The sequence below is a fragment of the Aythya marila genome, assembly GCF_965140915.1.
Source record: "Aythya marila genome assembly, chromosome: 9".
NCBI classification, from domain to species: domain Eukaryota; kingdom Metazoa; phylum Chordata; class Aves; order Anseriformes; family Anatidae; genus Aythya; species Aythya marila.
The window spans coordinates 22,428,584-22,454,805 of NC_139050.1; the positions used below are offsets into that span (position 1 = coordinate 22,428,584).

General features: G+C 39.7%; 1 protein-coding gene across 1 annotated transcript in view; it reads right to left on the reverse strand.

Moving 5' to 3' along the window:
- Positions 1 to 26,222, reverse strand: part of LOC309881313 (uncharacterized protein) — a 192,302-nt gene that overhangs the window by 74,401 nt on the left and 91,679 nt on the right. Inside the window, exon 5 of the mRNA XM_082767152.1 lies at positions 12,341 to 12,463. Within this exon, the coding sequence (XP_082623278.1) occupies positions 12,341 to 12,463 (123 nt within the window). The remainder of the gene's footprint in view (positions 1 to 12,340; positions 12,464 to 26,222) is intronic.

The following is a 26,222-nucleotide window of genomic DNA, read 5'->3' on the forward strand; positions in this document are numbered from 1 at the left end:
AGGGTTATCCAATCAGCCATGCACAGAAACAGGCTTTCCAAGTTATCTAATTATTTACCTTCCCCTGAAAATCAATGGCATTTTTAAAAAAAAAAAAATGCTCTTTGTAAAGGCTTGTCTGACTTTCAGTCCGTCACCTTCCTTCAGACCTCCCTGGTGATTTGGTCACACCGTAGAGGAGAATTTGCTGCCCTGCAGTTGGTACCTTGCCCTATATTTCAGATATTTTTCCAGGTAGCTTCAATGGCTTCAAGCTGTGACTAGGTCAGCTTTCCTCTCTCACAGCCCTGGTTTATCCGTCTTTATACCGAGCACACCAAAGGACACTGGGAAATGCTTAACAGCAGTCATCTATGGGACTCTGCCTATGTTAGGTAATAAATATTTATGTCCAGGTTGGGAGGGAGATGCATTTCCTGATGACTGTTTTCAAGGAGGGAAGAGGAAAGAGGCATCTCTAAGGTATGGCTGTCCTAGGGAGCAGCTGGGGAGGCTTCTGGGGAGAAGAGATCAGAGCTGGAAGCACTGAATGGGGCAATCCACCCAGACAAGCCTTAAAGACCTGGATTCAATCTCCTGATCTGTCACTGGCCTTATTGGACAATAAATACAGGGATAAATTGCTGTGAGGTGTCATGCAACCCCATCAGGGGGAGCCAGTGTTGATTTGAAAGAATGACATTTGATTTGCCAAAGATCCTGGTAATTTGAATTCATTCTGGGGACAGGTGGGATGTTTTTTCCTTTGTTTGTTTTTTGTTTATTTATTGATATCGTTTGTTTTGATATGGCTTTGTAGTACTTACGTAAAGACTGGCACAATGCAACCTCTGAAAGTGGGGACTTGTTCCTCACCAGTGCCTGGGTCCCACCACCACAGACCATTTCTCAGGTGTCCCCCGAGAGCAGACCTCCTGGGAAAAGGGATGTGAAAAGACGAAAACGGCCAATACCTGTATTGCTGCTTTCTGCTTGAATTCAACGCCTGACATGCCAATCTTTCCCGAGATATTTAACAGTGGTTTAGCTCAATAAACAGTCAAGAGCCCTTCATCCACAACTCTATATGCGAACCATATGTTGCAGCTGAAAACTTTGAAGATTATAATTAGAACTGTCCATTCAGTTTAAACAAGGTCAAGAATGAAAACTATTTCAAATTCAATAAACAGGCCATTTGAAAGTGTAGATGCTGCGGAGGACAAGCTTAACAATTTAATTGACAGGTAAAGCTTCATTTCTAATCCTCATTTTGATATCGTCTGTAGCCTCAGGAGTCAAAACACATCACTGCTCAGTCCTCAAAATATGCAGAGAAAATGAAAATGTCAGTTGAATGAAAAAAAAGGAGAAGCATCTGTTTGATAGCTGTGTAAGCCTGTGATATGTAAACTGCTTTGGAGTCAAGCAGCCCTAATTAGAGTTTCAAGGCATTCTTCATTAAATATACACACAGAGACATATATATGTGAATTTTAAGCAATTATTGGGGCCAGATAATTTGAAAGAAAATCAGGGTATAGAATTAAAGTAAAGAACGGGATAATTTTCATGGACAGACCTCAGACAACACTGTGATGCTTGCACATAGCAGGGAAGAAATAGTTTTCATCATCTTTTCACGGTACAGATCTGTACTTTTTCCTTCACTCTCATTTTTTTTAAACGAAAAACGAACAGATCCATTTCTGCATTTCAGAGCAGCACAAGCATCACAAAGAAGTACAGCCAAGAAGGAAGACTGATAGGGTTACCAGCCTCCACACTGGGTTACGCTAATAGATATTTTGGCAACCGTAGGCACTTGACCACTCCAATCCACATCAATATGAAACCCACATGGAAGGATACGGGCTTGCAGTGAAAAACTGCAGCCAGGAAAAGTGAATGACCACAAGAAGAAACAAAGGAGTTCAATCTGAAAAACAACAATCCGGACAAACACATAACTTATGATCTTAAACAATATTTATATGCTGAAGAAAACAGACTCGTTAATTTTACTCAGTGTTTCCTGTAGAAAAGCAGTGACTGCACCGGCTGCAAGCAGGGAATTTGGAAGAGGACATTTTGCCTGTGCAGTGCATCAGTGCGGGCTGAAAGACAATAATTAAACATTTATGTAATTTCTGCTTAGGAAAGAGGCTTTGAGATAGTTAGCATCAGCAGGTACACCGCAACGTACCGCAGGATTTTCTGATGCGGGGCATAAGAGCAGAAGGAAAATTTGTTATGGGACTCTATCAATTTTTAAAGGCAGTTCCTCAGCACAATTCAGTTAGGCCATGCTGGGAGGCAGGAGGGTGGCAAAGGAGGAAAGGATATCTGCGAGGAGATGCACTTAATAAGCGACAGCGTGATACAGCCCAACTCCTTGCGCAGATTCAAATCGGAGATGTGGTGCGGAGGTTTATATGTTGGGCCATCAGCATCTTCTCTCAGCAGGATGTGACAGTTTGAAAAAACAGTTATGAAATAAAAAGAGAGAGAAATGACTGATACGATGAGAATATTTTTTGTTGTTGTTAGCAGCAATATTAATGCCCACTTGCCGAGCTCAGTGAGTGCCTTTACTACAGTAGGACGCAGGGAAATGTTTCTTCTACACACACAGGAGGTAAAATATGCAAAAAAGGGGGAAAAAAAAAAAAAAAAAAAAAAAAAAGATAATCATGCAAATTGCATCGTAATTTGATGTTTCCTGCTTGCAGTACATACACTCTGCTCGTCTGAAACATGAATGCTATTTGTAACAAATGTCCTACTTGGGCTGGGGAAAAGCTTTATGCCATCACATGGACAGCCTCTTCTTGCTGACTGACTGGAACATCAGACAATCTTGGTGATAATTGGTTTGGGTGGAGCAATTGCTGGTAGATCTGTATTTTTTCAACACATGAAACACTTGTAATGCTGCCACTGCTCTCGGAAGACAGAGCTGGTTTTGCATTATAACACTGAGCTACTTCAGAGTATGGGATGGGGAACATAGGGAGGGAAATAACAGACCACCGAGGTGACCATAACTCATTGCCTAGATGAGACCCCAGTACCTTCCACTCTGTTACTGAAAATTCAGCTCACTGAAATTGCTCCATGGTCATTTGTTCATATGATGCCTCCCCAAGATGCTCCACAAGCGTCGATTCCCCACCGGAGCTATCGTAGCTCCAGACCAATCTTCTGCAACATAAATAGTCAGCAAGCAAAAGACAGTATGTTACACAGATTTTTTTTGCTCTGCTTCCACCTAAAACATATTAGTTGTGACTCTGCAGAGATCCACCAGTGAGAAGAGGCATTAACACATCCCAAATTTGCCCATGCCAGGCTTCCATAGCTGCTGGATCCTAATGAATGATGTCATCAGGCACAGAAGAAATTTTTTTTCCTGAGATTAAAATGACATTAAGTTAATCACTGGATTGCTCCATTTTTTATTAGCCATTTTTGATCTCCTTCACTGGCATTGAATCCCTTTTGGAATAGTGTCTGTTAACAAGGTATTCAGGTGGGTCTTCCAAAGATCCGGTACGTGCTAACAGCAGGTATATTTCAAGTTGGTCTTCTAATAAATCAGTTAAACCCAGTGAAAACCCTCAGGTACTCATGTAATTGAAGTTTGAGTAATCCAATATGATGGTGATCAAACTACTCATCTTTTAATAAGGAACCGTAGCCTCCCCAGCAGTTGCTACCTTGTACGCAATCACGTCTGGATCGCTTCCTTCGGGCCAGCGCTTTGAACAGAGAGGCTGACGGATTTCTGTTTGTTTTAGGTTTTATCACAAATTGCTTTAAAGTTTTCTCTTTTTTCTTTTTTTCTTTTTTTTTTTTCCTGAATATATCAATCAGCTCATAAAATCCATGGGCATTTCAATAAAAAACGGGATTTCTATTAGTTGTCCCCATTAAAGTCGGCATTAAATGCTTCTCAAGAGGAAGACAAACAGCACTCGGGAGCTGTACCTCATCCTACCTCCGGACCTGCCCTCCGGCATTGTTTACATAGCCTATAGGCAACGCTATAGAGAACGCAATAGTTACCCTGCACAATGCTCTCCGCTGAAAGGCAAATGCGCACATTTTTCCTTTTATAATTTCCATTTAAAGAATGAATTGAAGGTTTCTAAGCCTTGCCTCTCTACACAAGAGTAATTCAGTAGCAATTTACATTTTCGATGTGCTCAGAATGAACACCAAGATGACTCATGTGCTGTTTATAAGATGCTTATATTTGCTGGTAAATACCTTGCTACAAACAAGCTATAATTTAAGTATTCAAAAGCCTTGGTTCAGCATAAAATTACTAACTGTAATTTTGGAGACCATGACCAGAGCTTCAATTTCAGGCTTGCAAAGCTCTTCCTACACAATGATTCTTGAAATTATGAGTGTATTTTCTTCTCTGACAACGGCAATCATTGTATCTCTGTAATTGCAGAAAAGATTACCTAGCTTTTAATTCACATTAGTCAGCTGCAACAATACCATGCTTCTTTCCTTTCCTTTAAAATAAACTAATTATTGTCAATCAGCCCCGTGGAATGTTAACATTCTCCATAACCTACCTTTCAGAGGTAGTCATAAATGTTAGAAACTAGCTAATAGAAACTAATCAGAGCCCTAGAAATGTCTCAAAACATATTTGTACTGCAGTCTATCATTTTTGTCATATTATTTTGAAGTATTATACGTTGTCTGGACAGTAATAGTCCATTCATATAGATATATACTGCTTTTCATCTAACTATTCAAAGCTCTTTACGTGCATCAATTAAACCACATTAAATTCCTGACTGGCGTGGTAAATACCACAGTATTAGCAAACCCTAAATATTTCTGGTTGCCGAAAGCTGGTCAATAAATATGCAGCAGTCAGTTTGCACAAAGTTTTCACACCAGTGCGTTTGATCATCCCCAGCTTCCCACACAAATTCACTACTGCAAAAATGGGCATCGCAGGCAGGGGAAGCACGAAGGGGATGGCTGGCTTTCACCCACACTTCACGCACCCGCTCCATCCCAAAGATAAGAGCAAGTTGCGGTTACCCTTGGTATTTCCTTCCAGCTGGTAGAGCCCACGTGAGGCTTCTTGGAGATGGAGGAAGGCTGGGAGCTGGAATCCCTGGGGCCACAGCCCAGAACTGGCTTCGAGCAACTGTGCCGGGGGCTTTCAAGTGCCAGATGGGCCTAGGCAGCAGAGATTGTCGAGCTGGGACTCTGCCTTTGTCATTACCTGGGAGGCCTGGGACTTCGAGAAATAATTTTTCCCTTTCAGCCCGTGTCAGATCAGTGATCAATAATTCATCTGATAACTGACATGCAGAACGGGGTGCCAGTTTGCTGCGGTTTATGAATAATCCCACGCTTGTTGAAAATCGTGCCGCTTTGGAACACAGCAGCAGATGTGCTGCAGGAAACATATTGCGTATTGATACACGATACATACATATATTGTGTGTAAGTGTAGGTATGTGCAACTACACCGAGCTCGGCGAAATCCTTACATAATTTGAAAATTAAGCTCTGGTTATGCAAAAGGCATATTAAAATTCTACAATTAAATTAAAAGTTCACTGAGGAAAATCTGGAAAACAAGAAAACCTCCAAGGAAAAAGGAGAGTGGGATCATAAAATAATCATCACTGTTTTCTTGAAATAGAAGGGGTTCCCATCCACCCCAGACGTCAAAGCTGTACATGCAGGAACACTGTTCCTTCACTCCTGTTGTTGTTTGGAGCTTCTGGTTAGGATCCTTGCTCTTGACTCTGTTTGTGCCTAACTGGTTTGCCTAAAGGTGACTGAAGCCCAGCTTCTGCTTTAAAAGTGGCTGAAACATGACTGTGCTCATCCTCGGTGCCAATCGATAAGCTCCTGTATTCAGGAGAAATGAGCTCACTCTTCGGTGGCTGTATTCATTTTGGAGGAAGCTGTCATAACTGTTAGTTCATCTACCCTGAGGGATGCCGTACGTGAGAAGTTATGTGATCTCCCTCACAGCCTCTTTGTTCCGTGAATAAGAGAAGGGAGACTTCTGCAATAGCCAAGCATGAATCAGGAAAAATCTGAAACGGTGCAATTAAAATGCAAAAATAAATCATTACAGTTATCAGAGCATCAGATGCTCTTCTGGGCTAACACGACCACATTACTGCTCCAAGACCAGGTTGGAAATCTCTGCTGTTACCTGCCCCACCAGTGTGTTTATACCCCATGCTTCCCTGGTTGAAGAGAAGCAGGGCAGAGCTGGAAGGACTGATTTTGCTGAGTTTAGTAAATGATACATTTTAATAAGATGGAAAGTGCTCGCGTGTCCCTGGTGTGTAATTGAGCGGATTAGGTTTGGAAGGGCGCACAAAATGAGAGGGGAGCGACCAAACCAACACGCAGCGTTCGTTGTGTGCCGGCAGCCGCTGTGAGCCCTCAATTAGCAATCCAAAATTCAGCTCAGGTTCCTGCCTGCCGTGGGCTTGCTATTAATCAGGATTCAGGTAATTCATTTTAAAAGTCCAATAACCTACAATTAATGCTACTTTTGCTATGAATCTGTAGTAATTTTTACTACTTATTTGGAGTACATTTTTTGCTGTAGTACTGTCACAAAGAGACAAATGCAGAAAGATGATGCTATTTGCCTAGGATAGTGCAACAGCTACCAGCATCTATTGATCCCAGCTGGCTCTTAATGCAGCACAGGGCTGCGCAAGAAAGGACAGACAAATGACCTCCAGCATTCATTCCTCCTGAAGAACCAGAAAAGACAAACACTTAAAAAAAAAAATAAATAAAAGCATGAATTTCAAAAATAATTAAGAGTAAAAATTAAATTAAATTAGCCAAAAAGTTTGCAAATACGAATGTCTTATGGTAATTTCTGTCCAGATCTTCTTTGCAACCATGTACAAACACAGAGTTCAAATATCCTGAAAAACACAGAAGTCTGACTGCATAATGCTACACGGTGTTTAAAAGGCACAGTTAATCCTTAATCTTAGTTAATATCCTTCTTTTCATAAGAGAAGAAAAAAAGAGAAACCTCGATTTTTATCAGCTGAGATCTGAAATCAAAAGCCATAATTATGCTTTATATTTGTGACTAAAGATACTGATTTGACAATTAGGAGCAACCATAAATAAACAATATTCAAATGTAAAAATAGCAATTGCTACTTGTTGAATTTACTTCAGATGATCAGACCACGCTACCAGCGTTCTGGGTGCACAAACCGATGGAGAAGAGAATATTTATTCCTTGGCTTCTGACAGAGTGCCTCAAAGCCCTTTTACACTTTGAAACTTATATGCTTTGAGTTTTCTGACTCAGCCCTAACAGCCCATAGTGGAGTCCCAAGGTACCACTAAGCACTTCAATACACGGCTGGCAATAACAGAAATTAGGTTTTGTGCTCTTTCTCAACTCTTTTTCTTTTGTCTATTCTTTTTATCTTTCCTTTCAAATCACTGTAAAAATCTAATAAATTAAAATTTATTCGTTATCGAGATTGTTAACCCAGGGTCTGTTACGGTTACATGATGGAGCTGTCTGTGTCCCTCACTCTCTGAGGTGGACGTAACATGGGCACGGTATTTCAGTTACAGATAATTAGGTAACTGTGATACAATTACTACAATTTAGCCTTATTTCCATACCTCAGGACAAAGTTTTAAAATAGAGAAAGATAAAGATTGTCATGCGGCTTTACCTCAATGAGGAGTGCCTTCTGCAGATTACTCTAAGACTTAAGTTCAAGCTGAGTGGTACTTGTTGCATGTGTAATCAGGGCCGGGCTACATTTCTTCTTGTAAAGTATCATTTATTTTCTGTATTCTCCTTCGATTGAATTGTTCCTGAAAGTATTTAAATCTGTGCCATGGTATGTCACAGTGTTATGAATCAATGAAATTCCTAAATTTTGAATACTAAAGAAGTATAACCCGAATCAGTCCAAATGAGAAAGAAAGAAGGAAGGAGAGAAGGAAAGAAAGAGGGAAGGAAAGAAAGAAAGAGAGCTTCCTGGCATCTCCCTAGAGGTGCACAGTGTTACGTCCTTCAGTTTTTTCACAGGATGCAGCAGAAGCTTGGTGCATTGATTTGATGGGCAAGGAAACCAGTCCAAATGCAGAATTACTGTGTTTATTCTCTTTGGCAAAAACACAGCGTTTGACAAGAATAAGTTATGACCGAAACCTCAAGCCTTACAGACTAAATAAATGCTGAGGTCATCTTAATAAACACTTTCTTTGACAAATCCTTCAGTATTCCTTTTAGTCAAGCTATTAACTCTTCTGTGGAAGCAGTGCTTAGAGAGTTCCCATCAGACAAGAAATCAGGATAAATCATTGACACCAATGACTATTTTATTACTTGGGTAAACAGCAGTGGCCTTGCAAAGTCACACACCGTCTCTGAAGGCAGCCGCTCCACGAGCCTCTCCAGCAAAGGTCAGGGATCTGCCCAGGCTCTGAGGCTGGACTGAACCCCCAGGGATGCCCAGGGACTGGGCTGCACTGATTGCAATATTGCTCTAATCAGTAAAATAAAAGCTTCGTTCCATCAACAGCTAACCATATGACTTCATTTGTCTCCAGCTTTGTTCAGTTGCCTTGACAGATGAGAACACAATAATATAAATAAGAAATGACATTTTACCAAAGCAGGTTAACATAAGGTCACAACCTTTTTCATTTGACTTCTGTAGCTTATTCATGTGTGAAAACATGTTTTTGTAGCTCTAGCCTCAGCATGCTTTACAGATCTGGACTTGTGCTGAAAGCTGAGTTTTAAAATGGTATTTACATTTGGAAAATAGCATTTTGCTTTTTGTGATGTTTGAGTAGAATTGTTTCACATTAGTGTAAGTTAAGAACTGAGAAAACCTATATGTATAACAGAATATCACATAAGAAGTCAGGGTAACCTCTGCCTAACAACTGAGGAGCTATTGCACACAGATGAAGTTGATTTGCGTGCACACACATATTTCTCCTCCCTTACTCAGACCAAGTTAAAGCTTTCTGAGCAAATTCCCCCACTGACATCAACCAGGATGCCCCTAGAAATGCTGAACACCAGTATGGATGCACAGGGCACAGAATGAGGCTGACAGCTGTACACTAATAAATGTCAAATATTAATTTATGGCACTATTTGTGCAGCGATTTAAATCCAAATCCTTTTTCATCATTAATTTTAACAGGACACATGAAGACAGAGAGGTAAGCATGAGCTTTATGTCAAAATCTGTAATGCCTATGTGACTATCTGCCAAAATATATTTCTCTGTCAGATAAGAGAACTGAAGTTCTGTCTATGAACACTGGAGATTTCAGCTGCAGTACAACACACAGATAATTAGACTTGAAAGGCTAATCAGTTCACCACTCTGGCTGGCGTCATCTATAGATGCACGTGCCTTCATCTTCCTACAGCTTGCCTCTTGACGCAAGTAACCCTCTCTGAAATAAGATGTTATATACGACATAACTCTGAATGATATATCCTGCCATAAGAGACCACAGCCAGTTAGAAAAGATCCTTTTTAAGATGATCTGGCCTATTTAATGCTGTTGTCTTGTTCATATTCATGTAGCCTTATGTCTTGCAGGTGCCTTTGATGGCACAGAAGGTAGAGATGCTCAACTCCTACTCTAAAAGTCTGTAGCCATTGTCAGCTTATACTCTTGGGTCTCCTAAAATGGCTCCCCAAAAAGCTATTATTGACTAATCAGCAGTACACTTCATTATGTTGTTGGATTCATGAATTTTCACTTTCACCTCCTCAACATTAAAGAGCTACAAATGGCTAACAACAGTATTTATTTTTATTTTTTTAAAGCTATTTCCTGGCAACATTTCCTTTTTGTCAAAAGGATGCTCTATTTTGTTTCTGAAAAACAAGATCAATCTTCGCACTAATAATGACCTACTGAATAAAATCTGCACTACTTCCACGGTGCTTTTATAACAATATGCTGTATTTGTACCTTGGCTAACAAAAAAAAAAAAAAAAACACACTGTACAGCAATTGATCATTTCAGTCACCAGTGAAATAAAACCAACCGTGAGACAGATAATGGGAGCAGAACAATAGTGCACGGCTATTTAATGCTAGAGTTTAGACTAAGAGCTAACATAAAGCACAATGAAGCTATAAAGAAAGAAAGAATGTAACTACCCAGAACAACTGTAAGCCTTATTCCTCCAGAAATGCTGGCTAACCTGAGCGATGAGAAACTGTTTTGCCCTCATCTTCAAGACGAGCCCTTTGAGCAATGCAGAACCATCGCATCAATAAAGCACCAAGTCAGTGTCACGTCCTGAAAGATCAGCACCTTCAAGCAGCACACGCAGCTTTCTTTGGGAGCTCACATTTCCCTCCTGTCAAAGTCAACCACTGAGTCACTTACATTGCAAAATCTGATGGCTACAAGTTGGCTGAAGGTGCTTCGTTGCAAGTCTGTAGCCACTGACTTGTCACTATTGGCACCACAAAAGTCAAGGTGTAATTAGCGTTAGCTCTACGTTCACCTTAATCTATGACTTGAGCAGTTTCAGTTTGTTGCACATTTCCATTTTTGTCTGAAGATTTCAAACAGTGGCTTCAAAATGGCTAACAATATGTTCTTCTCTAAATCCTGTGTAGTACAAGAATCAAATATCTTGAGCTCTATTTGATTTTTTCAAAGAATGTCAAAATAACAGATTTTGAAGCCTATTTTAAGAGTAGCAGAATTGTATAGAAGGAACACTAATTTGACTGACACAAAACAATTTTAACAGAAACAGTACCCCCGCATGCTAAACAATTTAGGATTACAATATGTAGTACCCCTGCTTTCAAAAATGTATTTTTTATAAACTTTTAAGCAGATGTAAAAACAGCAAACCTTCACAAACAAACCTATGCACTGGCTCACTGGCATATCACCAATTAGCCACCAAAAAAGGTAAGAGAAGACTGAGGTGAAGTAGCAGGAATCTGTGAATTATGCCTAGTATTTCATGCTCCAGCTCTCAAAAGGCCAAAATGAAAGCACTGATGACCATAATGAAAAACTTCAATCAAAATAAAATAAGCATCTACAGCTTATTTACATTGTCAAGCTTGATATCAAATGATAGCTTACCTTGAAAAATAATTCTACAATCTTCTAGTGGAGAAAAAGGAGTGCAGCCAAATAAATTACAAAGTTAGGGTAAAGAATACGATCACAGCTAAGAAATACATTGCTTTGTAATAAATCTGAAGAGAGACATTGAAGGACAATGATAAATGAAATCCTGGAACAAAGGAATTTGTGTGACGCTGTGCAACAGGAAAAGCCAGAAGAGATGGCATCTTGTGAAGAGATGATAACACAGTTTGTACAACAGGAAAAGCCAGAGGAGATGGCTTCTTGTGAAGAGATGATAACACAGTTTGTGGAAACATACCTAAAACCTTTCATCTTGAGAGAATCAGAAAACTTCCACTCTACATTTCCTGTAGCAATGAAATACAATTGAGGACGCAATCCCGGCACACAGCCAGTCCCCAGAAGATCATACAGCAGCAAACATTCATCACCTGCGTTAGCAGAGAGTTCATGAAGGAGAAGAATCTGCTCTAGCCTCTGATATCTTGGCTACTTTACTCCTAATTTCAGTTACATTTACACCTAAAAATGGAGTGACTGTAGATCAACAGATCCTATGGGTTTGTTTACATCCACTCCATGTTACCAATGTAACTCTAATGAATTATGGTTAGATTTCCCAAATGTTGTAACATAAGTTTATGTGATGTTTTAATTTTACGCAAAGTCAAGCTTTTGCATAGCATCTTTTGCATAGGAACAAATTTTACCCCATAATGCACTAACTGGACTTATATTTCCCTTAGGAAGAAGACAAATGGGTTTATGTAGCATGTGATTTCAAATCCTTTTTTATTCTGTTAATCTCTAGCTGTGGAATTGTGATTGAAATGCAAAAATGTATGTGTATTTTCTGATAAGAACCATTTTGTTTTAGAGACACGAAATGTTATCAAACATTCGTCAGGTTTTTAAACTGATGATGGAAATTCTATAATCAGAACATGGCACAACCAATCCAGGTTAAATGATAACAATTTTTCAAAAGGGAAAAAAAAAAAAAAAAAAAAAAAAAAAACCAACCCTTTGAAGTGTTCTTAGAGTTACATCCGCATAATCCAGACATGAGAAGATCGGCTTTCTTGACAACTCTGAATATACACTCTTCAGCTGGCTCTAGCTAAAAGCTAACACTTCCTTTTCCTTTGCAATGTCTTCTCTGATTCCTTAATAGCAGAAAGACACAGAACAAAACATTACCTCCACACGATTTTCCATCTTCCTGCAGTTTCTGGCCAGCTGGACATTTGCAGTGGTAGCTGCCGATGGTATTACAGCACTGGTCATGGCAGCCACCGTTCTCTGTGGTGCACTCATTTACATCTGTGGGTGGAAAGCATTAGGCGGTCAGTAAAAAGTGGGCATTGACCAGATTACATGTTTATTTAAGAATATCTGTGTATGATCCTGATATTACAGAAGTAAAAAGTTACTGAGAAACACAACTAAGGCCCTTTTAGGCCACCACTGCATAAATGGCTCCCAGCTATGTCACTGTGCCCCACCACGCAACTGATAGATGCAATGGGGGGATTTTTCCTCCTCCACTTCTGTGCAAGGTAAGCTGCAAGGTCCACCCGGCCTCAGCTGCAGGCTGAGGGAGCAGGGGATGTTTGGCCTACAGACTGGAAGGCTCTGTGGAGAACTCGCAGAGGCCTGCCTGTGCCTGAAGGGGCTGCAGGAAAGCTGGGGAGGGACTCTGTCACGGCATGTAGGGATAAAACAAGGGGTAATGGCTTTAAACTAAAAGAGGGGAGATTTAGATTGGATACAAGAAATAAATCCTTCACTCAGAGGGCGGTGAGGCCCTGGCACAGGCTGCACCATCCTTGGCAGTGCCCAAGGATGTTGGAAGTGGGTGGGCTTTGAGGTCCCTTCCAACCCAAACCAGCCCATGATTCTGATTCTTCTCAAGAAGAGCAACAACAATCTTTATACTGCCATTTCCACCACTTCACTTGTGTGCTAGGTTGCTGCCAGCATCCATGGCAGAGATGAAAAGCCTCTAGAAAACGGTAGCACTGGAAAATAGTTAAGGTCCTTCTTTCCTCAGGATATGTGTGCACTTAATATCTGCACTCCTTGCCTATTCACCTGCTCAAACTGGTGCTTGCTTGCATGATTTTGAATGGGGAAAAAAAAAAAAATCTTTACACATTATAAATGAAGAACATTAAAGAACCACATAAATAATCAAGTAAATGACTAGTCAATGGCAGAGAAAAATCAATACTGAAGACATTTTCTTTTTAACCTGTGTACTCATATATCCTACCCAAGAATTTCTGAAGAAATGTGATAGAAATCTCCGGGCCAGTAATGCTCTGTTGAGCTGCATCGCAGACAACAGATGGTATGAAAGTATTTCCAAAGTAGAAAATTTGTCAAGTGGGATAGTAAATATAGCAAAACCAGCAGGTATTTGCTGTATTGATTTCACGTATTCTGGAAAGCATACTTGTGCATTACTTTCTGGCTTGCATCGCTCTCTCTGAAGTGTGAATGTTGTCTCACAGACACGCAATTCAGAGGCAGGGAGGGACAGCAATGAATCTGTACAAGAGCGATGGGTTGTGGGCATTTTTTCTTGATTTGGTGACAGACAACAGTGCACTGGTAAGGGGCAAGCCAGGGCTAGGGGGACATGCCAGGTTCCCAAAACCTGGCATGAGGATGTAGGTGACAGATGTCATGTCCACGAGGACTTCGATATTGGTAAGGATCACACGTTGCATTCAGGTTAGAGAGCAAGAGAGCTGTGAGGAGGAAGATTAAGCAATAGTAGATAAGCATCATCATGACTATACAAATTGGAGCAATTACTTCATATTAGGGGCACTCTACATCAGCACTGGGGAAATACGGCTTTTTAAAAAAGTTCTAATTAGACTCTGTCTAAGAGAAATACAAAGTGCTGCAAAAAAAAAAAAAAAAAAAAAGAAAATCAAAAAAGAAAGAATTTCACATGTATACAAGAGAGATGAGAGCCTTTCAACTTCAATCCTTAGCTGCTAAAGACTAAGATTTACCAAGGTTTGTTAGTTCTTTGATGAGCTTGAGTTTAATTTTACTAGTTCATTTATGATCCTGTCTAAAAACCAGAGTTCAAAGAAATTTTGGGGGAGGTTTCAGATTATTAACAAGCTAAAGGAAAGCACATCATGCAATGTCAACATTTACTAACACATATCTGAAGAGGCACAATCTCACTGAAAAAGTCTCATTTATCTGCAGCTAATTTCTCTACAGCTCTACATTCAGTGCAATGACCGACACAGTAAAACTTTCTTTATTCCCAGTGACACTGACAAGCACTGGCAAGTTGGATTTAAAAAAATATATCAGTTATGTCAGAGCTACACAACAAAGCAAATCTTAACTCACACGAAGTCAGCAAGGCTTTTCTCTTGATTTCATGGAAACACAATTTAGATAGAAACTTTTCTGAAGTGAAACACTTACACACCCCGAAACGCAAAAGCAACCCGTACCGAAATAAAACATTCGTCTGTTCGCTTCTCAGCAAGAGACTGAGAGAACATATGACAAGCAACAGATTTTAGTCCTGTTCCTCAAAGCACAGGAAGAAGGCACGGTAGCGCTGAGCATCGTACAGAAGATAGACAAAGCAGACGTGTTCCAAGTGATTTACTCCCTCTAACTAGCACACATCTTGATATGCCTTGTGGTAATAAACAGTAATGAGCCGCATAATAACCCTGCTCCACAGCTTCAACTTCTATTTATACTAGCAGAATTGAAAACTAATAAAATCTCTTGCTCTTTATTTTTTTAAACAAAATTATGTGAGGAACTACTTTATTTTTCTAGACCATGTTTAGCATCTGCAATACTACATGACCTCCTAGTATAAAATATTGACTAAGTTCTGTGGTCTATAATATACAACCTAATTTATTAACACCAATGTCTGTATTTTCAACCAAAACACTGAAAGAAAACCTTTCAAGCTGAGAAGCTAATCATTATCCTCTTGATTTCACAAGGGTATAATACACGCAGAAGTCTATGGTGCTATTGCATACTAATGTACAGAACATTTTTCCTTTTGATTGCAACATATTTATATTAGCAATCAGGAATCTTCTTGTTCAGCATAAAAAGCTGTGACCCACCCATGTGTTTTGCCCCAGTAAAAGAACTGGTGCTTCTACAACTCTTTATCTTCATCTATCTCTTTTTCACATGCTGTGTCCAGGATTTCCTCATCTCTGCCTTAAAATTTGTTTTTATTCTATGCTTTTATTTTTTTTTTTTTTTGGCTGTTTCTTACACCAGAAATCTACTGCTTTTTCTACTGCATGCAGAAATTCTGAGTTTTCATCCATACTCCTCTATAAAACAAATATGTCATTTAAAGCTAATCGTCATAACTCGGAAACTAAATTATAGGTATTGTAAGACAGCAAAATGAGCTTTTGACATAGCCTTTTCCCTACAACACAGCACACATATCTGAAGGCATAACCCTCATTAGGTACAAACCATAGTAGTTCAAAAGTTAGTGTTAAGGAAATTTGCTCTCTAAGCACCTGCATCTGCAATGTACAACCTCCTGTACAAGAGCTTCTCCACTGCTTGTACTATGCCAACTTGTTTTTAACAGTCCCAATAATAAAGGTCAGAAGTTGCCTCAAACAAGCACAAAAATAAGTTATCTGAATGTGAAATAATAACAAATTTGTTATTACATATTTACATTGTTAAAACATGGTTCATATGGCCCTTGTAAGCCATTCTATATTCCTAAAACACAGAGTAGGCAGAATTTTAATGTCTGATTACAGATTTGCCACTGTAAAGAAATAAAACAAAACAAAAAACAACTACAACAAAAACAATTCTGTCAAATGATAAATTTCTGTCTGCTTTCCATATTCAATGTCATTCAAGGTTGCAAATATATTTGCCTTTTGGATAGCAAGAAAAATGACAGAAAATTTCTGACATGTAACAAGTCTGCCAGGTTAGGGCTGACAAAAGTTCAATGTTATCAAGACTATCAATCCATCTGTAATGACATGCTGTAGGCGCTTCAGAAAAATAAATGTGATGCTTTCTACTGCAATATTTCACATTTATTTATAGAGCCAATGTTGCAACACAAAAACATTCTCCACGGGACATACTTTATGTGAGTTTTCAATGCTTTCAATATGTTTTCAAACGTATGAAGTCTTAGAGAATAAAAATGAAAAAAAAATCTAGATTAATTCAATATTAACTTTGTATATGATGCCTGTCATGTGTGTGGAAAAAAAATCACAGCATTTTAATACACTAGAATTCAAAAATGTAGATTGTAGGCATCTGCCTACATCCCTTACTCACAGCACAAGGTATTGTAAAAATTCATTCATTTGTCCAAAAACCTCCTCAAATATTTGATATCTTCAGCATAGGAGAGCATGTCTGTTTTTCAGGAAATGGATCACCTTTGCTCAATTAACTATGCCTAGGAGCTATATGCTGGGTGGAGAAGGACAGATCCCAATAGCCTTCTCCATTCTTGTTGAATGCTCCTGTCTGAAAGTATCAGATAGCAAGCCAGAGCAAGCCAGAAAAAATCTTTCACAAAGATTTCTGGAAAGTCTAGACGATTTTAGATTTCCTACAAATAAATGCAAAATTTTTATAAATGCAGCACTGGATAAAAATTAATTCCAACAATGGACTGAATCACCTTCTATTTTTGGCAACAATTTAGATCTATGGGACACACCAGCCCAGAGGCAATAGTATTTTTAGGTAAAGGATTTTACCAGTATAACAAGTTTAAGGAATTTGTATTACTGTAAAGATTAATTTTTAAGTCAACAAAGAGAATCTCATAGCCGCAGCCCATTATTTAGTGTTTTTTTCCCCCCAAGGTTGCTATATTTATCAGTTGCAGATGAGCAACAACTTTATTTAATGCAACCACATGCAAACTTGCCATTTCAGTGACCACTCGCGAGGGCTAACCTGTGCTCTGAACCATAAGCAGCTGACTTCAGCGCATGTCATAGCTCAATGGGCTTGTAATAAATCACTGGAGTGGAATAAAATCTGCAAAATCATTCACATTGTTATTGCAATACCACACAAACAAAGCCCACCACTACGGAAATGGGAGGTTATTTTGATTAGTTTAAAAGTGTTTGGCTAGCACACTGTGCTTCAATTAGGGGTCAAAGTAACCAGAACATGTTTATTTAGGAGGAATACAGCAGTTCACTAATAGCACATCACCCCAGTTGTGATTTTCTCCTGAAGACTGGGGTGAAGATGGGCAGATCTCAGGAATCTAAATATTAAGCAACTTTATCTAAGAATGAAGCTTGATTACCTGCTGTAACAGACACTGGCAGCATCTATTGATTTTAATGACAATTCAGAAGTGTAAATTTCTAACTCAGAAAACATAACATGAATGCTTGCAGCATCAAACTTGAATTTTTTTTTTGCACAAAACCCTCATAATACTTATCATCAAATCCTCAATATATATATAATATATTGAATGTGCAACCTAAATGCACCTATATGCGTACCTTGATAAAGATGCGTGCCTGGTACAAGAACAAAGAGCTATACTCTCATTCATATTACTATTTGCTTCCATGAGGAAATATAGTAGGTGAGCATCTGCAAATTATAACGTGCACTTGAAAACTTCTCATTTATAGCTCTAAATGGTTTGATTCAAGTTTTAAAAGTACCAAAGATCCAACAAATAGGTAGTTCCTTAAGGTTTTAGACACTGTGCTGTTTTTTTTTAAATTACGGCCCAGATGGTCTGCAACCAAAACCATATGTCTGAATAAATCCCGAAGCCTGAGAAAGTTGATTTGAACTTTAAAGGCCAATCACTGCTATGACAGTACACAGCTCACACGAGTACATACGCACATATATCACAGCAATGTTACATGTAAATAGCCAGACTGGACAGGCTGGTGAGCACAATGCTCACGCCCCAGCTACTGCATTTGCCTTTATCTTCGTTTTGTGCAAGACCTATATAACAGTCTTCTTTGAACAGTAATTGTCTTGAAAACATAAATTACATCCATCATTTTCAGTGTGAACCATAAATTATCTGCCTGAATAGAAAACAAAGCTGCTCATTCTGGTAGTCAAGCACAGTCCTACATGTGTATTGATTAAGCACTCTTAATGCTTTATTAGGTTTTCTTCCTCCACAAAGTCAATAACAGGATGAATATTTCTTCTTGTGCTGTTATGAAGTATCGTAAATCTGAGCTGTTATTAACAAGCATCTGATTAGTGGAACAAACTTCTGAGAGTTTGGTACAGACTTTTCTCGAGTGAGCTCCCAGAGAACACCCATCATTGCCATTGTCTCCACTGGCAGCTGTTGTACCTTGTTTCCAAAAGTTATCACCTCCTCTTTTTATTATTTTCTTTTGTAGAAAGAAGTTACCTCTGCACGCATTCCTCTTGATCCCTATGTCACATCATTTACACAGAGAACATCAGCCGTCTAATGTAACGACGGGGTGCGCAGCCCACCTACCCCAGGGGTGTAGATCTCTGCAATGGTTTGCTTGCTTTTGTCCCTGGAGCATTAAAAATTTTGATTTTATGAACCCTAGATGCAAAACCAAAATCAAACAAAACCTCTTGTTAAACATCCTTTACCACTACTAATTTTTCCTTATTAAAATCATAGGCTGAAGATTAAAAACAAAAACCAGATGCATCAGTCATTTGCACTTGCACACATCAAGAATAACTCCTTTAAAGTCAGAGTAAAACTCGGCAGGGAGAAAAAAACAGGCTCAGAGTTTAAATAACAAGTTAAAGAACAAGCTCTTAAAAAGCAAGAGGCTGGTAAGAACCGCTGTAGTACTCTAGAGCTGTTGTTGCCCCTGTGCAATATCACAAAATGCTCAGTGCCGTGCTGTGGGTACAGAGGTGGCCTGCTCCACCACACACTTTCCTCCTACTCTTTGGAGTATATAAAGTCTGGACTAAATCCTGAAACTTGGCATTTAACTGTCCTTTCAGAATCTTACTGCTTACCCTCCATAACCACATACGCAGCTGGTCTCTCTTTTCCTTTCTTTTTTTTTTTTTTTTTTTTTTTTCCCCCCTGAGCTTCAAGGACGTTTTGCAACAATAACCTACAAAACCAAAGTGCTGGGTGAAAAAATACTTGCTTTGATTTTTATTTTTTTTTTATCCCACTTTAAAACCATCTATAGCAGGAACAACTACTTCCTAAAAGTTAACTGCAAGACCTAAATCATGTTCCAGTTTTCTTTTAATAGCAACTGGAATAACTAAAATGAAAGGATAAAAAACCTTCCCACAGTACAACGAAATCCTGTAATAGTACTCATTTTTAAAACACATTTCACAGACAAGGTATGAATAATGCAACTGAGCATCCCAGAACATCTGAATTAAGCAACAACAGACTAACGGATGCTAATTGGCCATGATTGGAGATGATTGTGGAGCACGGCTAGAACTATGATTACAAACAGAGCTAACGCACCCAGCCCAAACCTCAAGTACCGTTGCTGCAATTAAAGATATTTTATCAAATTAGACAAGTGTTTGCCTTTGCCTGCTATGATGGTTGTGAGCAAAACATAAAAGAAAGCATCATTTGCTGTAATGTAGCTTTCCTCACAACAGAGCTCTGCTGAGGCGGATTTCTTTCTGCGTAGACTTTTCATGCCACAAAACGACAAAATGGAGCCTTTTTAGAAAGAACTCAGGGCTCCACAGTGGCATCCTCAAAAGCCTTTGCCTTTGTCTGAAAATGCAGCTACCCTAAAAATGCCTTCTCTTTGCTGTATATCTGACTTCCCTTGCCAACAAGTGGTGGGTGTACACACACAAACAGGGTAGAAGACTGAACTTTGGAGGTTTGATTTCACGATATAAAGCTCTTTCCTATCTTGCAGGCAAGTAAACGCCCTTTAAAAATCATATCCATTGAGTACCAGTGAGACTCCAGGAGTCTTATCAACTTGAATTCTGGCATGAATTGCAAGCACGAGTTAAGCATTTGGCTCCAGCCAAGCCAAGTGCTGGAGCCTAACGGGGAGTTCATAAAATGCACCTTGAACCTGAGACAGGCTTGCAGCTTGCTACCTTCTGGTATCCTGGCGAAGAAAACCAGAAAGGGCCAGCCATTTAGTCACAAACCCAGGGTGGGACTATGCCAGTATTGTTCCCAATAAATGTTCAGCTTCCCTTTTCTGCTTCTGTATCTCAAGAAAATTTATGTGCAGAACTACTGCCTTTCTCCCCACTTCCCATGATCGCCTATAAATTGGGTCATCAGAGTGCAATTGTAAAAGCATATAGAAAAAGCAGGTATGCTAGGTCATTGCTAAAAGCTTAGCATTTACATTTATTAATCTTAAGTGGTATAAATCTCCATAAAATTGAGTTACTTCCGTATGAAAAAAAAAATAATCAAGGCTATGCAAAATTATTTGGGTTCTTGGGCTATGATAGCTGAAGAGTGATATCCAGTAGATATGTGAAAATAACCTGGGGGTACCCTTGGGTTAGCTAATGCCAACGTCTTCAGGACCAACCATCAGCTCAGAGAAGTAGAGCACTGGCATCAAAGGAGCACAACGGGAAAGCGAAGAAGGTGTCTGATGCATTCTGCTCAACCTGTATTTTCAAGAGATTTAAAATGTCACCTCCCATGAAGAGCCCTGCAACAGTCCAACACATAAATAACAAAAGCAGAGATAAAGATAGCACCATACATTGTTGATGTTTTTCAGGCTCGCTGGGCTAAAAGGTGAACGAACAATTTCAGAAAGAAATAAATACACTTGTTCCCAGGTAAAACCTGTAATGATGGGTCAGAGCCTACCAATTCAGTGGTGGCCCGTGTGGGATGATAAAAGGCCTGACACCCCGTGGCTTTGACATCTATGCAGAGCAGCAGCCCCAGTTTGCGAGGCCGGAGGAGGAGCTGGGCATGCGGCAGGGTGCACGGCAGCACTGGGCCCTACCAGAGCAGCTTATTGGGAAATAAAATTAAATAAATAAATAAATAAATAAAGTTCTGTAAAGGAACCTCAAATCATGATTTTATCTGATCCAGGGCAGGACAGGAGAGACAACAAAGAAAAGTACTATTATAAGCATAAAGTGTTTATTCCAGCTTTGTCTCTTTTTTTTCTTTCCTCTACTCAGCAAGAGAACCGATCGATCTAAGCATGCATGTGGCTCCTCTCCTCCAACCCTGTAAAATAAATGCCTCAGACCCAGGAGCCCACTCCTTTTGGCAGTGTTTTGTGGGGAGGAGCCCCTGCAGCACATGTGGGCACCTTGGGGCAGGCCCCAGTGGGTGCCAGGCCCAACATACCCCGGTGTGCGTGAAAGGAAGGGGACATGGACAGGAAAAAGTGTCATCCAAATGCTTGTCCTTAAACAGTATTTGTCTCTTAACGAATGATAAAACCCTGCCAACTGGACCATCAGGCCCAATGTGGAGGTGCTGCTGAATTTCAATGGGACTGAAGCCACGGGTCCAGACACTTCCACTCCCCAGCCAAACAGGCTGGTGACTGCTGCAGTGCAGCCTGAGAAAGATATCAATTTAATGACCCCAAATTTCAGGGCATCCCTCTTGTAAGAAGCCAAGTAGTTTCCTTCTAAACTACTCTTTCTCATAACATCATTACCCGCAGGACTAAGCAAGTGCACAAATTAGTTCATTTATCACATGAATAATATTTTTTCCCCCCTTTTTCCCCCCCAAACTATTACATACTGATATGATTGTGAAGGATTTTTTAGTGGGGAAAGGATGCCACGTGCCTGGCTTCTGGTTTAGAAATGGAATGAATTTTTGAGTTTTAAATGGAAACTCCCGTTTTCTTATTTTTTCTTAATAGTTATCCTTGCCAGTCAATGTCAATCACTGGTGGGACAGACTCTCCTCATCGCTCGATACAGCCTGGGATTAGATCAAGCAGCACGCCTCCGCTGCTGCCTTAAATGAGTTAAATATTTCTTTCTTCCTATTTCCTCCTGAATAATCTCTCCTGTCTTTTGTTTTTTCTTCACTAGAAGACCTTCCTAACAGCTATGTGGGCAGAATTACTCACTACCCTGTCAAAAATCCTGTGCTAGCTACAGTTGTCAAGTAATCTCACTTCTTCTTACTACAGAAAATAACTTTTCTGTAATTATTCTCTGTGTGGCTGAAAGATGATTGCACAACCAGGTCAATCCTTTAACAATGAACGTAAATGAGAACTCTTTGTTTGGTCTGCACAGACATATGCCATCGCCCCTTAGCTGCGCTCACTCACGGTGAGTTCTGGTAACTGATCTGACATGTCAAGGGCAACAGAACCCATGGAAAAAATGAAAAACAACAAATGATTAAATCTTCATCAGTTTAATTTGTAAAGAAACCCTAGGGAAGTCATTATTCCCAGAGACTTCATTGCCTAATTTATCTTCTGAATTCCTCTAACTCTTTTGACACCAGTGGTTGCTTGTTAACTGGTGCTTAGTGTCACTGTGGGGCAGGCTTTCCTCCGCCTGCCCCATGCCAAAAGCAGTGCTGTGCAGCACCCCAATGGATGGCCACCGCTGGGCATTCGCAAATGCAGCTGCTTCATTTCATGCTAAACGGGAGCTAAATATTTCAGAAAGATCCAAAACCAGCAGAGAGGTAAGCATCCTTTGTCTAGGAGGGAATCCCTGCTAGTGAATTCAAGCAGGACACTTAAGTTGGATATGGAGTTATAGCAAGCTTGAAAAAAAGATGTCTGAACCATTAGCTTGTGTGCAGTTGTTACCAGTGAAAAACTCAAAGCAAAGGACTAGAAAAATAAGATTTCTTTTTCCAGATAAATTAACAGTGATGAGCAGAGAACAGATCTGATTTCTTGGGGCCTTTCCTCATAGAACAGCAGAGATGTCTCCTCTCAAACAAAGAAATCCTGCTCTGCTTGATGCCACAGTCAGGCACTCTGCAGAACGAACAATTTGGCTGGAAGTTATCTCAGACTGACACCAGCATTTGAACCTGGGACCTCTCCTACTTCTGCAAACACATATGTTCACCACGTGTAGCAGTCGCCGTTAGCAGAGGTAGCAGTCTCAGATTTACAGCCTGGGAGTTCTGGTTATAAAAATGTGATCTCAAGGTTTTTAAACTGTCAGATGTCAAAGGTGATCACAGGCAGAAATTAGAGGGCTGAAACTGCTAATCCTGCATTGTTAAAACGGATTCATACCACAGTCAGAAAGGACCAGCTTCGTGTAACCCAAATTTCACACTCTGGTTTCCAACCCAAACTAAATTTGCCTTTCAAATCTACAAAGATGTCAGGCTTCTGGTTTTGATGGGGAGCCAAACCCAATTTTTTCAGGGGGTATACAAAAGAAATGTACATATGTTTTCAGCAAAGCATCAATGAGATGGTGCAATTCATTTAAAACTTCAAAATGACTACAGCAGTTGGTCTTTTCATGGGATCATTTTGCACGTTAAAACATCCATTCCTCCACCCTCCTCTCTGCAAATAGCAGCTATGTTTTTATGTTCCTGGCCATTAAAAAGGGTATACTGTTGTAAAATCTTAAATAACACAACACACAGCCATAAAGATGTTGGTTTCAAGATAACCAACCATATTTTGCGAGCAGCACTAAGGTCACAGTGTTAAAGTTAATACTCTTAAGCAGAATATTTATTAGAAATAAATTTAATATTCTTAAGATATATTATAGATGTTCAATAAATTAAAAACAGACAAAGGGCAAAAACTATTAGGGGTGAAAAATCAAAGCATACTGGCTGTGTGGAAATAAAGACATTCACACAGCATCTGTGTGCAGAGCATAGGAGATTCCACAGGCGTGTACTATTTGGAGTCCTAGTCCTGTTCGCAGAAGGGTGAGGAAAGAAATCAATAGATATGTTTACCTTGATCTTTCGTTCACTCTTAGAGACCACTCAGAGCTTCTAATTTAACCAAGCCTCTTCAAACCAAACACTGACAGCTCTTCAGCATGTGGAATAACAGTTGTACAGCGTACGTCAGAAGAAACCAAGGCAGATCAGCCTGCCCTGCGCTCGCCTCAGACTGGGTTGGCACTCTTCAAACCCAAGACCTTTCTTGCTTTACGCATGCCTCCCTCCTAAGCAGGAGCATCGGTGAATCTGGAATTTCACATTTTGGAACTTCACCCTTCAGTTCCAATCAAAAAATAAATTCCTCACATTCAAAGCAGTCTAATTACTTTTTTGCATGGAAGAGACAGCCAAATTCATTCTGACTCACAAAAGGGAAGTGTGATATATGAGAAAAGTACATGTAGTGTAATGTTATGGATGGTTCTGAAAATCTAGCTGGAAACATACGTCGCTCCTAACATCGTAGCTGTTGCCAACAGTTACCACCTAATGTTGTCTGAGAGGCTGCAGAGATTTCATGTTCAAAGGAAAAGACAAAGACTTGTATCTGCTGTTAACTATGCTGCTGTTACTGATGGCAACGGCAAATTTTTAACAACCGGAAACATTCCTGGGACAGCACTGATAGCGTTTTCATCATGTGTGATGGATTCACTACATACACGACCCCCCAGTGCTTAAAAAGCAACACACTGCCCCAAAATCCTGAAAGTTGGCCAGGGAGCTTTCTGAGGTGGGAACTGGTGCGGTGAGTGCATCAAAGCATGGACATTTAAGTGATGAATATTACTTTTCTGTTAAAGCTTTATTTTTTTGTCCCCCCAGGTTTTAAAGGGTCGTTTTCTGAAACCCCTCTTGTACTTTGTAAGAGCAGGGACCAAAAAGACAGTATTTCCAGTAAGAAATCAACAGGGTTGGGGCAGTGCAGTGGGAGACTGACAACTCTTCCTTTTCCCCAGCTCTTCCTTTTCTCAGCACCCTTCCACTTCTGATTAAATTACAAACTGTCTGACTATATTTTTGTGGGTTTTTCCCCTCAAATGCTGAAGTATAATTATAATTCTCTCCCCCCCCTCCATAAATTCAACCAAGGTCATTAATGTACCAAATGCAAATTGTCTCCCATTTGTCAAAGACCCTAGGGAAGTCTAGAGATAATTGAAATGATAGATGAACAGAGGAGACTAACTGCTAATGGCCTGTATATCAATGAATCAATGTCATATTTATGAAGGGCTTTGGGAAATTATTTTAAATACTTCATCTATAGCTGAAGTTTAGCCTACTTTTTCTTTTTAATGCTGAAAAATTAATGATTAAGTTCAGTTTATAGTTACACAACTGTAAACCTGTGGTAATTTAAGCTCAGGAGCAAGATATTGAAAAACTACTTAAACTTGTGCCAGAAATGACCAAACTCCTCAATTACTATGGATTATGGTGTAACTAAGAGCAATATACATTTCAGAGTGATATAAATAAAGGGTCGGCCCTCACTCTCATAACATTTAAGCTCATCTATTTTCCTCTGCATCTCTAGCCCCCCTAAACATGAATAAATCGGAAAAACAAGGACCGTATCAATGATTCTCCTCCTTGTCTTTTTTCCTCTCAAATTTTTAACCACAAACAGAAGTGCTTGGGGCACCATTTTCAGATGCTTTTACGGGACACTGACCAAGCTGGATCAGGGAGTGGGGAGCAGCAAACCTTTTCAACCAACAGTGAAGCAAGTCTTGGAGACACCTTTGGCATGATGGCACAGAAAGCCAGATTTCCATTTCAAAGGAGGAAATAACACAAACGAGGGCATCTCTCTGCTTAATCTTCTCCCAGTTATGGAGAGTTGTTTGTTTGTTTGTTTTTGGTTTTCCCCCAGGACTTTTCTGCTTTTCTTCCCATATAACGAGAAGAATTTGAATGAAGAAAAACCAATAGGTCACCCACAGGCGTTTTACCAAAAAACAAACAAGCAAAATCATACACACACACAAAGCTTTTTTTAAGCAAAAAATCCTATCATATTCAATTTAAGTGGCAGATAGCAATATGCTGGGACAGGTAGGCTCACTGTAGGATGACCTGAACAAAATCCTCTGCATCCTCTGCCTGGCTGAGTGAAATCACACAGAGGGACGG